This window comes from Colletotrichum paranaense (genome assembly GCF_030867605.1).
Source record: "Colletotrichum paranaense strain IMI 384185 chromosome Unknown Scaffold_4.1, whole genome shotgun sequence".
Classification (NCBI taxonomy): Eukaryota; Fungi; Ascomycota; class Sordariomycetes; order Glomerellales; family Glomerellaceae; genus Colletotrichum; species Colletotrichum paranaense.
In genome coordinates this window covers 64,986-79,614 of record NW_026848962.1, presented here as the reverse complement: position 1 = coordinate 79,614, position 14,629 = coordinate 64,986, and the positions used below count along the sequence as shown (strand labels likewise).

The window sequence follows — 14,629 nt, the reverse complement described above, 5'->3', positions numbered from 1 at the left end:
AGACAGAGAGTCCGAGGCGTGCGTAAGACAGCTGAGTCGATGAATACGCGGGGTCACTCCTGTATAAGAAGTATGGGAGCCATGTCATGGGCTCTGCCTGGTGGTTGAATTGTTATGACCCTTCCACAGAGTGGACATGACTTGGCTGTTTGGATGTGTATGGATAGTACTTGTATGACGAACGACTGCACAGGATACCTCAGGTAGTAACGAGTAAAAGTTTCCTCAACACGAGCTCATGTGAAGGTGATCTAGGTCATTGCTAGAGACAAAATGGCGGGGAATACTGCTATCCCTGCGAATGAGATCGAGCCTTAGGTTTGGGGATATTAACCGGGTTCGTTTCTTTAGGGATATGCGAATGGCAACAAGTATCCTGTACAAGAGACTGATCGTGTCCCAGGTCAGATGAAGCTGCACGAGCGGCAGTACACGCTAGCTATTCTTGAGATGCGTTTAAATGTAGTTCGATACGGCCCTAGATATGCCGCTGCATGTCTCAGAGGTGAACCGCTCTTTCTGGGAGAGAGCACAACCAGCTGCACCGGAGCCAGCTACGATGACTTCCTCTCAAGGCCGTATCTGGATGGTCTGCAAGACAACAGGTTGATGACTCAAAGTCAGAAATCACATCTAGTCTCACGATCAACGAACCAATGGTCTAAGCTTTTAGACAGGCTTGGGCAATGGTTTGAGCGGCAACCTATGTATCGGTTCGCTCATGTCTTGCATGGGGAGGACGGGGAAGACGGGCCTACGAGGACAGACATAACCAGAGTGATTTTCGGCTGTATTTGCCTGGCCTGACATGGCACAAATCCTTGACATCTCTTTCCCGTTGGTCTCGAGGGATGTCTCGGGCTTTTGAGATTACAGACGATCGTAGACGTGTGGTGTTCTATCATCACCACGGTCCACTGGCGTGTTTTCCCCCACGCTTACGTTACGGGACCACGGGGGGTCGCACCCTGCCGTCGCTGTGTGCTATCACCGGGGATGGCACATTGCCATCCTTGGGTTGGAGAGCAACGGCGTCCTTGATTTAATGGTGACTTTAAGGGACGCAGTTGAGAGTGGACTTGCACCTCGGCACAACCTCGCCGCATGGCTTCCGGCCGCACGACCTGAACAGAATTATATGAGCAAGCAAATGAGCGAAGAGCATGAGAGGAGGGCAAAGGACAGTCTCCAGAGAAAACTGCACGTCTGCCATGAGGCATGCGTGCCCATGCTACCATGCATGCACATGCGGAAAAGCGGAGAGGCGAATGGAGACGGCCGCGGGCTACATTAGAGCCGGAAGACATATATGATCAGCCACCCTACCTCGCAGCAGTGCCAAGATGAGCCCGAGTCGTGTTGGACCTGAGGTAAACGCCGATACGGATACCATCTAGTGGGAATGGCGGAGGCGGCATGTGAGTCCAGGGCCCAGGCATCATCTCTCACTCAAATTTGTGAATTTCTGATTCTCAACTCCTATGTAGTCCTCCTGCGGATACTGACGAAGAGTTAAGGACCGGCCGGGGGGGCCGTTACAGCAGCCTAGTGATGCATGGCTCCTGCAAGAACAGGTGCCTTGCATGAATGGAAAACGAGTTGAAAGCGCAGATGCATGTGGCGGTATCCGTAGCCTTTGGACGTCTGGAGATGAGGTGCCAGTGGGTGCAAAGAGCAGGGGCCTACGGGAGTCGGGGATTTGGTGTGTAGGAACGTGGTGTTCGTGGGTAGTGTGGTAGTTTGTATGTAGATTTGACCTGGAGGGGGCCAGAGGCTGGAATCATCGGATGCCATTGGATGCGCTCCGTTGGGATCGACATGGGGCCTGAGGATGCAGCATCCAACCATCCATCCATCCCACCGTGCCACCGTCGGTGCCGTTCCTGTGTGCCTGCAGCGCGGCCGGCCAGTGCCTGCGTATGTGGAGAAGAGAGCGAAAAAGAGGCGAGATGGGGCCGCCGTCAAGAGTCAGGACGAGACACTAAGACGCAGACTAGGGGATTTTCTGAGCCAGCTCTAGGGCCAGATCTGGAGCCAAGAGGCACGGACGAAGACATGGCGCAAAGTAGCTTGCAGGCGTAAGCCGCAAGCGCAGAATGACGGGCAAGTGGTTCGGATGACAGACGACCGGGCAGAGTCTCTTGCGGCGTCCGGAAGCATGGCGGTATGGCCAAAGTCGAGGAAGATGGAGAAGCTGAACTGGAGTCTAGAGGCCAGAGAAGACCGACTAGGTCAGAGGCTGACTGAGAGAGCGTGGTAGCTCTCCCGCACTCTGCAGAGGGCGGCATCCTTCGGAATACAACGGGCTAGCCGAATATATGAACCTTATGGGCCGGAAACTCTCATCTCTCCGGTTAGGCCAACACTAAGTAGGTACCTCAGGTATGCCTCACCTCAGTCTTGGCCCAGGATCAGAAGGTCCTGATGGTTTTTTATGATGCTTGGCTGGCCGAGAACGACTAAGAGCGGAGAACATCGTAGCAGAATTGGGGAGAATCTAAACGATAGTTGCTGAGTGGATGATGTGCTATGCAAGATGAAGGATTGAGCAGATGTATAATGATTGAAAATGAAGTTCAGATGCCGATTTCTGCTGCGCGCGTTGAGTATTATGGGTGTGTCGGGCAGGCCCTGGTCACTGTGGGGATGATTTGCGAGTGTTTCCTATTGATGTGGGTTTGAATGGGAAACAACGAGAAACAAATTTGCTTTGCAATTGGAGGAGGTGTACGCGGTGCTTGAGCACCCAGTAACGACTGACCAAGGCCAGGCTTCCGACGTCGGCTGGGGGGAAGGGTACTACGTATGTTCAAATATTGTCGGTTGGCTCTTGGAAAGGGAGGCAAGGTATCCATCCGTAAGGTAAGGTAGTCTTCATTTACCAGCTAGACGGTCGTGGCCATCTGCTGGTCTGGCCCGAAATGGCGAGGCCTGGTTCTGATGCAAGGGCACGGTTGACGATGCAGATACTGGGGCTGCATGTTTGTGATGAAGCGAACGAACAGAGTGAGGATGTCAGACGAGTGAGAATAGCGAAAGAACGTTGGCCATGGCTTGAGATATGACATACAGTATTACCTTGGTGGAAAAAGAGAGAAACCTAAGTATTTGAGTTCCGTATCTCATGGTTCGGTTGAAGGACGGAGAATCCAAGGCGCCGCCAAAGATGAAAATACCTTGAGGTACCTTACCTTCTGCTGTAAGAGACAAAAAAAAAGTCGGAAGGAGGGGACGAGAAGCAACAGATTTCTGAAGTAGGCACGTACCTAATAAGGTCAGGTACCTAAGGTAGGTAGGCATGTCAGTACTTGCCCAAGACGAGACGGGAAAGAGAGAGACGGACGTGCACCGATCCCCACGCACCATGGCAGGAAGGAAGGACCGACGTAGAAGAGTCAAAGAAGGAGCGAGGTGGAATGCGCGCCACGCTCTGTTTCTGGACAAGACCAATGAGAAGTGACGCCACCAACACTTCCGGCAGCAGAAGGAGCAAACAAACATTCCAATTCCCTGCCGGCCCTGCCTGCCTGTGCGGCCTGCCTGCCTCGCCTTCCCTGCCAAAACCGTCTTGCGTGGTTGCAACTTGCGTGAGGTGCTGCGTTGGTTAGGTCCTTGGTGAAGGACGGGGAGGGCAGTGCGTCCCACGCTCCCACTCCCACTCCCACTCCCACTCCCACCATTCCCAACTTTATCCTCTGGGCTCGTTGCTTTTTCTTCCTCCGGGCCAGGGCTCCACGTTGCCGATCATTTTGCTCTTGATGCTACGCAAGGTACTTACAAGATCTAGCCGCTCTTCAACCTGATTATCCGGCTGGTTCTAGCTGAACAAACCTCAGATATTTACATTGCATCTTCCATCCCCGGTCACCAGCGGTTTTGTATCATCATCGACTCCTTTTGTCAATCTTTGCCTCACACGATATTATATCGACTGTGGCATGGCCTTCCTTGCTTCGGCCTCTCTCCCGATACTATTTTGAAAATCCTGCACCGTGTTTCCCTCCCTGCTTTCCATCATCAGTGTTCATGCTAAAAAAAAAAAAAAAAAAAAAAAATAAAAAAAAAAAAAGCTTGTTCAGCCGCGGAGGGAGAGACGAACACGTGCACAGACATCCGGGGAGGGGTGGCTAAGCTAAGGGGAGGGGTGAGTGGAGGGGGAAGCTCTGTCAGAGTAAACACTGTCAGAAGCTCAATCATGTATGAATGGGCACGATGAAATAGCAGGATGGGGGGAAGACAAGGGTGCAGGACAGGGCGAGGAGAAGCGAACAGGCCATCAGTCAAGTTGGAACTTGAGTGAGTTCCCTCGTAATTGGCTTTGCCAGAAGATGGATCTTGGTCTTGAACTGACCGGCTATCAGCGTGAACCGGTGGGGGAAAACGGGATGAGATGACGAAGGCTGAGGGGAGAGAGCGAGACCTGAACCCCTGTTCAGATGGGAGCCATGCCGTCAGTTCAAGAGGGAAGCGATGCGTCTCGTCACTTTTGAACGTCCGCGCCGGTAGCAACATCAGACGAGGCAGATGCAGCACCACCCGTGCAATTGTGGCAGAAAGACATCTTCAGACTTCATATGGGAGGAAGGTGTCTCCCCACCTTAGCGATGCCCGCCCTGTCCTTATATCCCCTGTTGCTTGTTGGTGAGCAATGTCGTGCCGCACCGCGCTCTTCACATCGTCTCTGCCGCTATTTCATGTTGGGGTATTTGCGTCGTTTACCGCCCCCGTCAACATTGACCAGTTTCGTGTACATGTCCAGGACCCAGACATTGCAGGAACAAGGCATGGCATGGCATAACATGGCAATGGTTCCGTGCCGCGTTGGCCACTTGGGACCGCCTGACACGAGTAATCATAATGGCAGCCGACGATATGGCCGAGCTCGCGATATGGACACACAACCTAACACCAGGATACCGGACACCAGCGTCCCCCGGCCTTAGCAGGGGCGGGGATCTTTCTCGCTCGCTTTAACCGAAGACGGCCAAACAGACACAGCAGCACCAACAGATGAGTTGCCATTTGGTGGTGAGGGCTTGGTAAGGCTGGTACGGCCGCCCGGCGCCGCTTTCAACCCCATGTCCGAATGCGGCAATCAGCTAGATGCTCTTTCGGACACAGAGAAGCCAGCGACGGCATAGAAGGGAGGCTAAAGCAAAAGAAGCAGAGTCCCAACTTGCCCAGATGCACATGCGTAACATGTAGACATAAAACCATCCAGCCCGGCCGAACGCTTTTCTTTCACTCCCCATCTCGCCCCTCCCCTCTTGCAAAGGGTTGAATGAATGAATCCTCTCATCGGTTCTCCCTTCTGACAAAGACCGACTTCCCTTGGCCTTTTTTATATGCCTCTGGGGTTCTTTGAGCACGACCAGGATCTCTTATTCGCTTGAAATTCAGATTCAGATTCGGATTCCGATTCAGATTGAGACCCTCAGACATCCATCTGGCACGCTCCCCCCCCCCCCCCCCCCCCCCCCCCCCCCCCCCCCCCCCCCACCCACCCCCCACCCCCCCCCACCCCCCCCCCCACCCCCCCCACCACCCCCCACCCCCCCCCCCCCCCCCCCCCCCCCCCCCCCCCCCCCCCCCCCCCCCCCCCCCTCTCTCTCTCTCTCTAACAAACATACACACCCACATCATCCACACATACAGCCATCTCAGCTCAGCTCAGCTCACCCTTGCCTTCTATTCCCATTTCAACTCCCCACCTACCCCTCTGCAACACCGCCGCACTCCCGTCCAGCGTGTGCATGATCAGGCCCTCACCCAAGAGAAGGACCAAGCAAGAAAGTGAAAGAAACCCTGCTGGCAAGGAAACGCGGGGCGGCAACCCATCACCATCTTCACCCAACGTTGCTATCTTGGGACTGGAAGAGCGGGGATCAGAAGAATAGCCAATGTGCACCGGAGACGAGCAGAGAAAGAGAAGAGAAGCACCGAGGAACAACGAGAAGCGAACAACCGCCTGAACAACAACAAGAACACTCAAAGCCGATAAGAGAAAGCCCGAAGATACCACCCGAGAGCATCAGCACTCTACCGCCTCTCTCTCACTTGCTCTCGCCCCCACCTACCATCAAAGAGAAAGAAGACAGGCTATTCATGGAGTTTCTCATGCTTGGCCTCTCGTCATACTACCAACCCTCATAAGCCTGACCCTGACCAGGCCTGACCAGGCCTTCATCAGTTGGACATTGTGGTTGCTTCCCATATCCCAGGACAACGGTTCCAGATCACCACCAATCCCTGCTTCTCGGCTGCTTGCAACCTCGTTCACCCGCCCTCCATCTTGGCCATCCCTGGTCCCTGCAACACCGCACCGCAACTCACTGCATACTTGCAGCTAGCTGCAGCTGCGTCTGCAATAGGCATACGGATCAGAGACACATACACAGGCAGAGACTCCAGGTACTTCCTGGACAGCCAACGGCACAAGGGCCTCTCAGGAACGAGCTGCCCGTAGTATCTCTGCCTCTCTCTATAGCCCTCCCTCCACTCTCTGGTCACCGGGGACTACTACTTCTCCCCCGTCCGATCCATCCTACCTAGCTCACCCTCTCCTTCTTTCTCATGCATACACCACCCCCTGCCTATCACCACCATCGGCTCCTCGACATCTACTGAATGTAGATAATCTGTGGGTGCAGCTGCCTCTTTCAAGCCATCTGCTCCACCGCTGCCATACCTGTCTTCTTCCCTCTCGCCTTTACTCACCTGGGAGCCTGCGTCTGCTGCCATACACATCCGTCACCTGACTCAGGCATTGCCTTGTGTTACCATCGGAGTTCAACACTTGCCTGTCGTCCAACGACTACTTTACCCATACACAAGTGCCGAGACAGCCGCAAGTGAAGACAAAAGCAAAACCACCAGAATTAGGAAAAGAAGCAGAACCCCCCCGAGGATCTGCAACACTTGAGATTCAGGCAACGTCGAGAGAAATCACTTGGTCTGCTTCATCGTCTCTCAGTCCACCGTCTTCGCCCTCTCCTTGCTACTTGTTGAGCCAACACTGGTTAGCAGTCGACGACAGATAATTCCAACAGCTTTCCTCATTGATTTTAGCTCTGTGGAATGGAACAAAACGGTCCCCCATCTCCTGCTCCCTCGAACGATGATATCTACCCGAACGGACTGCATCACTTGATACGCCCGGAAGGAGCCACATCCTACCCGCGAGAGCACTTACACCCGAGTGATATGGGAGGCATGCAAACTCCTTCTCGATACGGTACGCCTGGTCCACAACAAGAAATGCAATACGATCACCACTCCCCATACTCACATCGCCCACATGATGGTCAGATGGTAAGCAGTCCCGTCCCGAGCTCAGCTCCACGTGTGTTAATATAGCAGGTACTAAACAAGCCTCGACAGTCGTATGGTCATGGATATGACACAAGCGTCAGCTCCATATATGGCCCTATGTCCGGGGAGTTGAGCCACCAGGTAAGCTACTTCGTTGTTCAACTTGGCAATACAGACACTCACATGCTTCCTTACAGCCGTACAGCACCCCTGACACGTCGCCACCCACGCCGTCGAGGCCACCAGATGGGCTGACCACACGTAGCGGTCTCAGCATCCAGAAGGGGCCAACTACCATCAAGCCCCTTGCAGTGAGAGCATCACGTGTTGAAAAGTCAACGCCCAAGAAGAAGAAGGAGCGGGCAAAGTCTGCCAAAAAGGTTGATGTCGTTAAGAGCCCACTGAGCGAATTGGCAAAGGAGCAACCGCACATCCCAGTAGCGGACATTGGGGCCTATGTTCAGCGATCTTCAGAAATACGGATGAAGGAGGTCGAAGAGAGCAAGACCCCAGGCCGAATCAAGCGACCGATGAACGCCTTCATGTTGTACCGCAAGGCGTATCAGAACCTCGCCAAAAGCCTCTGTACGCAAAATAACCATCAACTTGTATCTCAGGTCTGCGGTGCCGGCTGGCCTTTGGAGCCGGAACACATTCGGGACCAGTTTAATGAGTGGGCGAAGGAAGAGCGCGCGAACCACCAGCTTGCTCACCCGGGCTACAAGTTCACGCCTTCGAAACCAAGACCCAAAGCGAGAGAAGAAGAGGACTCAGACCAAGGCGACATGGACGACATGGAATGGAATGGCAGCCGCGCAAGCTCAAGGAGCAGGCAAGTGAGGAAACCCGGACACGGCAGGAACGAAGCACCAGCGTCCATCTTCCACAACTACCCGCCACTGCAGACAAGTCCCATGGGTCTGGGCGTGCAGACACAGTCCATGTACCATTACAGCAACCCTGGAAAACCTCTCCCAGCACCATATAGTCAGAACGGCCTTGGCGGCGGCCAGTACTACCAGCAGAGCGTCCAACAGCGTCAGGACGCCACCGGCTTTGTTGAAGACGTACTCATCAGGAAGACGCCATCACCAGCGATGGGCTACGCAGCACCATCGATGGACCATCGGTACGACGGCATCGACCACTACGGCCCAATGTCGCATCCTGACGGCATCGATCCGATAATTGATCCGGGTCTAATGGGCCATGGAGGTCATCCGTACGGCGACATGTATGGCAATCACATGCTACCGCGATGGACGAATCCGCTCAACTTTGGCGACGGAAGGCAGGAACTGATGGATGGTATGGGATATGATGAAAGTCTTCTGACAGACCCTCAAATTCAGATCTTGAGGGGACCAGAGAGCAGTTGGAGAGTGGAGGAGCTTGACAGCAGCCACTTCACCAACAGTTGGATAGAACCAGAATGAGCAGAAGGAGCTTTGCTTCGGAATCGACTCGCTCCTGTTGTTTGAACATTGTCCGAGAAAAGGAAGGGCGTCAGGAGTATTGGGTATCTTAGAACGTAGGCGGGAATCTCATTTCTGTTTGGTTTTGTTGAGACTGGAGATGAACCATGTTATTGAGGGCGGTCCTTGGGCAGACGAGCGAGCATGAAGTAAGAAAAGGGGAGAAGACGAGGAGAGAGGCCCGGGACTTGTTCCATCGAGGGCGCACACACCGTAGCTAAAGGCTTTCCAAACACAAGTACCTACTTATTGCTCCAGCTTGCAGTACCATCCCGATAGACCTGCGGTCTCCAGAGCTGAAATGGTTACTGATCAGTAGAGATGGCGTTCGTTCTTCGCTGTGAAACCCGACGCCACGTCCCTCGGGCCCGCTTCTAGGGATGGCTGGCAGCTTGAGGGCGAAGTGGAGGTTGGAAATCCCTTGTGAGCACGAGGTTTTATGATATGGCAATAAGACCCAGCCGTAGATATGTTTCCCCAGGTAGTAATGCACGAGTGACAATCCGGAGGGGACCTCGGCGGTACGCGTGGGGTCGGCCGTATGTAACTAAGCCAGGTATGGCCTTGTGTTAGTACGTTATCAGGAGCTTCGTTTGTGCACTATCTTCTCCGCAAAGTAACACTCAACCCCTTTAACGAGGCTACAACAACGTACGTGCCAAAGCTCCCGGCGCCATCGACTTCAACATTGAAACCATCCTAGCTAGTAGCCTGGTCTATCCTGCACGTCGCCCTTCGCCTACTCCACATACTGAGCTCTTGAGCTTGCTAAGGTACGCCTGGGACAATCTCAAATCTTCTCCGGCACCAAATCAGTCGACAAAAATAAGTGTTCATATTGAAGCAGCTGATCGGTATTACACCAACAGGCTCGCGTCAATTACGCTCTTACATCATGACGTGGATCTCGCGCTCGATCACGGCCATTGGCCTCCTTCTCCTCGGCCATGCGTGAGTCTCTCTCTCCCACGTTCCGTTCTCCGGCTAGCCTCGCTCGCATTTATTTTGACACCTGCTTTGTTGAACAGCTGCTACTCTGCGCAAGAGCACTCTGCGCTGCAATCCTTCCGAGCAGCTTCGCCTTTAGCAACATCTGCCTCAGCCACCACGTCGCTACCGGCGGACATTACAATCGAAACGGCCGTGGCGACCCTCATCGTCGTCCTGGGTATGGTCTTGGGCGCACCCAATCTTCGGCCGATCGAATGGCGCGTGTGGGCAGGCAAAATTGAACGAGAGGGCGAGATGGGATTCCTGACGGGCAGCGGGGAGGTGGAGAAGGACTACGTTGGCAACCCGTTTCAAATTCTGGAGAGCCGGCCCGGCTTCGCCGACGTTCGGAAACAAAGGAGAGACTTTACGAACTGGGTCAAGGCTGGGGGAAAGGCCGGAACCACGGCCAAGTCGGGTTGAGTTCTGGAATGGCGAATGAACATAGTCAAGCCAACAACATGCCTGCAACGTATTTTCAGTGCGGGCACGCCCATGTCAGAGTGCTCATCGTAATGGCCTCGGAAGACAGCTCCCTACGATGAATTTGACCCTTCATCATGCAATAGGCAAGGTATTTAGATCCAGTGCTTCTTTCACCACTGTTACAGGAATTTGAGAAAAGGATAATCCAACAGGGGACGAACGACAGAGAAGACTGTTCCTCTTCCTAGGCACATTGACATCGTAGAAGTGCTCGAGGTCGCGTCGGAAGGCAACCTGGCTTCATCAAAGTTAATTGCCTACCCTAAATACCCGCTCATACGTAGCCCCGACGGTTGCGCATGCAGGAAACCATCGAGAAGATCAGCAAAGGCTGGCACTCCTTTCGCGGTCCCGCCGTGCTTGCTTTGGGGCACCCAAATGGTGTCAGAGCTAGGTAATCAACGTGCGCCAGGAGCGCCTTCTACACAAGATTAGGCAAGTACCCTGGGCACCTTGCCTTACCAACCTTCCCATTGTCTCCGAGGCAAGCACGACTGAATTGGGATAAGTTCAGGTCCCTGACATTTAGAGCCGAGAATTATCTGAACTTGCCGCGAGCGAAATCGTGCCACAGTTACCTGGACATGCTCGTGTTAGTCCTGCCTCCTACCACTACCTAAGTTCTGCCATTCTGGGCTTCTCTTCGTCTCCTTTTCGGATTGTTCACACAATAAATCACGCCTGGATTGCCAAGCGGTTCTTTCCCCCAAGGACACATATTACTCATTGTTCCCTCTCGCCGTGTCTAGTTCTAAACGCCTCGTCATTCCGTCCCATTTACTCGCACGCCCAACAATGCCGGGACGAGGCAGCGCCATGTCCAGTCCTTGGCGTGGTCGACCTCGCAGGAGTATCCTCCACGGAGGTTCCAGAGACCGGTCGAGAGGTGGCTCGCAGAGGGGCTCGTGGGGAGGCCAACGAGGTGAATCAAGGACTGGCTCGGATGTCAGCTCAAGAGGGAGCTCATATACACCTCGTCGGTCGAGGGGATCTTCCGCTCATGCATATCGAGGATCGCGCGGTAGTTCCAGTGTCGTTGGTCCGCACCACACCTCGCCCATTTTCTCGAGCCCTCGTCGTACCCGTGTACCATCACTTGAGGAGATTTCGCCATCTGCAGGACAATACATTGAAGATTCCGGATATCAAAATCACCTCGTACACTCCGCGAATCGACTGACACTGCCGTCCAACAACTATTTCTTGCCCTCGATTGCTGCTGAAGTCGAATTCGACAATCGTCAAATGCTGTCAAGCAGCGAGTACGAGGCATCGTCACTCCTTGGCAGAGAAGGAATGGCTCAAGTCGAGCGGAGGAACGAGGTTCTTATGGCCATTTCCGTTCAAGTGAAAGGTGTCCTTGGTTGTGCCTATTATGATACAGACGAAAACAGCTTGTTTCTTCTGCAGGATATGTCCTGCACCGCGCCATTGCAGTTTGTCGAAATGCTCATGCTGCACATTCAACCAACGACCGTCTTGCTACCCCTGAAAGTACCGGATGTGATTCTTCACTTCTTTGAGCAATATCAAAGTAATATGGACCGAGGTTAGTCATTCCTTGAGATAGGGGCTGTGATTTTGGGCGCTCATGAATCATTCTCATAGGATCTGAAAGGGATAACTACATTCTCCGACTTCTAGGTTCAACTGAATTCAGCCACGCGGCTGCTATGGAGAGGTTAACGAATCTACCGATCGCCGCCTCGGAACATGCTCTGGTGACGAATACCGGATTCGGCCTCTCCAGTCGCAGCTTGCAGGGTCCCGGAGAGGAGTGCCAAGATGTCAAAACGATGCGTCTCGGGTCTTTTGTAGATCTGGAGAGCGTTGCATCAGTAAGCTATGATGAAGAAAATGCCATATTTGTCGAATGCAATTCTAACACATATAGATTGGCTGTGCCGGTGCCGTGCTGTGCGAGACTATACGACTTCAGAATGCTCAACGGGCAGCAGAAAATATAGACAGAGCTTTCGGAGTGTCGCTGCGGATGTTTGCTTTGGCGGACTTCATGTTTGTAAACGCCGACACGCTCTCCTCCCTCCAAGTATTCCAATCCGAATTACATCCGAGTAACCTGATCTCCGGCACGGGAAAAGCAGTCTCCGGTTCGAAAGAAAGCCTATCTCTATTCGGCATCTTTCACCCGTTCGCTGGCACCCCTCAGGGCAAGGCACGGCTCAAACAACTCTTCTTACGCCCACTAGTCAACATCGACATGATCCGCGAGAGGCAAGCAACCATTGCGGTATTCCTGCAACCGGGGAACGAAGAGGCCTTTTCGAGCATATCTCAAGGACTACGAAAGGTCACAGATATCAAGAAAACTCTGGCTCAGTTGCAAAGAGGCGCAGCAGAATCTCCGGCTGGCTGGGCTTCAATCGAGCGTGGTGTTTAGTGGACACTTACTCGATTTTCGCTCCATGTGCTACGTCTCAGAGACGCCATACTTCAGCTGCGAAACTCCAATGGCCTTGTCATCATACAAAAGGTCAGCCATGGTAGCAACTCGTCTGACGAAGCGAGAACTGACTCTGTCAACCAGATGGTGCAGGTCGTCGCAGTGGACAAATTGACGGCAATTATAGATTTGGTAGGAAAGGTTGTCGATTTCGAGGAAACCAAGGCAAACTCACGCATCGCTGTGAAATTACACGTAAACACTGAACTCGATAAATTGAAGCAGACTTACCAAGGGCTAGAATCTCTGTTAAACGAGGTCAGCACAACATTGTCGTTGGAGCTCCCGACGTGGGCTCGCAAATTCGTCACAGGCTGTGTGTTTTGGCCGCAATTGGGCTTCCTCACTGTTGTCCCTTTACTCGAGGGCACTCAGGCAGGCTACGAAGGTCAAGGACTGTCCGGTGACCATTGGGAGCAAAGATTCACGGCGAACGACAATGTATACTTCAAGAACAACCTCATGATGGACTTAGATGACCACTTCGGGGACACTTACAGCAGGATTGTTGGTTCGTGGCGAAGTCCTACTGACAAACTGATTACCTTGCTAAGATTTCTCTAGATCTCGAGGTTGATATCCTGCACGGTCTAGCCTGTAAGATACTCGAACATGAGGCTACCCTCAGTCGCGTGTCCGATGTTTGCGGCGAACTTGACTGCCTTGTAGCCCTTGCTAGCGGAGCACTCAAATATGGCTGGATATGTCCCACTATGACAGAAGACAACATTGTGTCAATCTACGGAGGACGTCACCCCCTTCAGGAACTGGTGGTGCCTGCATTCATCCCCAATGATTGTATTCTTATCGGAGGCTCTGCCGATGAAGCAAAAACACCAACATCGATGCCAGACAACAATAACATTGGCATCAGCACTCTCATTATCACAGGGCCAAATCATTCGGGGAAAAGTGTATATGTCAGGCAGGTTGCCCTCATTGTTTACCTCGCCCATATCGGCAGCTTCGTGCCCGCTACCGGCGCGACGATTGGCCTCACGGACCAAATTCTAACACGTATCTCGACGCGGGAAAGCGTCTCGCAAGCGGAGAGTACATTTGGTACCGATTTGAGGCAGGTGGCCTTCCTGTTGAATCGTGCTACCCGTCGAACACTCGTGGCAATCGACGAATTTGGCAAAGGGACGGCAGCTGATGATGGAGCTGGTTTGATGACTGCCCTCATTGACCACTTCAGCACACTCGGTTTACAGTCCCCCAAAGTTCTGATCACAACGCATTATCATGAGATATTCGAAGGAGGTTATCTTCAAGAGCGACCAAGGCTATCGCTCGCGCACATGGAAGTCCGTCTTGATATCGACGCGAACCAGATGGAGGACCAAGTGATTTTTCTTTACAGTCTAGTTCCCGGAAGGAGCACGTCAAGTTTCGGGAGCAGATGTGCAGCGTTGAATGGGATTGATACTGCAGTGGTCGAGCGAGCTGAGGCTATTGTACTGCTCCTCGCCCGAAATGAAGACCTTGGGGTGGTGTGTGCTAGATTAGATGCTACAGATGAGGCTCGACTTGAGGAGGCGGAGAACGTTGCCCGTCAGTTTCTTCGAATCTCCTTGGATGGCCCTGGAAATCCTCAGTCTAGAGGGCGAGGTACTTTGTCTACTTTGGGCATTTTGGAGAGTCTTCTCGTGCCGGCAATGGTTGAGTGAAGTATCTGCGAGAAGTTGAGCTTTATGAGCATGGGGGAAAGTACGAGAGGTCCTGGCGCGTTGCCGGATGACGACTGGCTTAGATGATGCGTGAAAGGGGAAGATTGCTGTTAAGTCTTAGATCCGGTAAAAAATGAGACAATTGTTTACTAAGTGGGTGATTCGAGTAGCTGATATCAAGACGGCATTTGAAAAAAGGACCCCGGTATAGACGTTAGACCCAAGGTAACAAG

The 14,629-nt window shown here is 53.1% G+C and overlaps 4 protein-coding genes across 4 annotated transcripts; all 4 read left to right on the top strand.

The window, feature by feature from the left end:
• Nucleotides 1-609: 609 nt before the first annotated feature.
• Nucleotides 610-807, top strand: CPAR01_05012 (uncharacterized protein; the record flags this gene model as incomplete). The annotated part of the gene is made up of 1 exon (XM_060489291.1): nucleotides 610-807. The coding sequence occupies one exon, from the start codon at nucleotides 610-612 to the stop codon at nucleotides 805-807; it is 198 nt and encodes a 65-aa protein (XP_060350757.1).
• Nucleotides 808-7,077: 6,270 nt separating this feature from the next.
• Nucleotides 7,078-8,747, top strand: CPAR01_05011 (HMG box protein; the record flags this gene model as incomplete). Its single annotated transcript, XM_060489290.1, has 3 exons — nucleotides 7,078-7,311; nucleotides 7,381-7,452; nucleotides 7,509-8,747. The coding sequence occupies 3 exons, from the start codon at nucleotides 7,078-7,080 to the stop codon at nucleotides 8,745-8,747; spliced, it is 1,545 nt and encodes a 514-aa protein (XP_060350756.1).
• A 934-nt stretch (nucleotides 8,748-9,681) lies between these two features.
• Nucleotides 9,682-10,199, top strand: CPAR01_05010 (transmembrane protein 32; the record flags this gene model as incomplete). Its single annotated transcript, XM_060489289.1, has 2 exons — nucleotides 9,682-9,737; nucleotides 9,815-10,199. The coding sequence occupies 2 exons, from the start codon at nucleotides 9,682-9,684 to the stop codon at nucleotides 10,197-10,199; spliced, it is 441 nt and encodes a 146-aa protein (XP_060350755.1).
• An 858-nt stretch (nucleotides 10,200-11,057) lies between these two features.
• On the top strand, nucleotides 11,058-14,396 carry CPAR01_05009 (MutS domain V; the record flags this gene model as incomplete). The annotated part of the gene is made up of 5 exons (XM_060489288.1): nucleotides 11,058-11,811; nucleotides 11,871-12,100; nucleotides 12,157-12,655; nucleotides 12,707-13,237; nucleotides 13,291-14,396. 5 exons carry the CDS (start codon nucleotides 11,058-11,060, stop codon nucleotides 14,394-14,396), a joined length of 3,120 nt encoding a protein of 1,039 aa, XP_060350754.1.
• Between the last annotated feature and the right edge of the window lie 233 nt (nucleotides 14,397-14,629).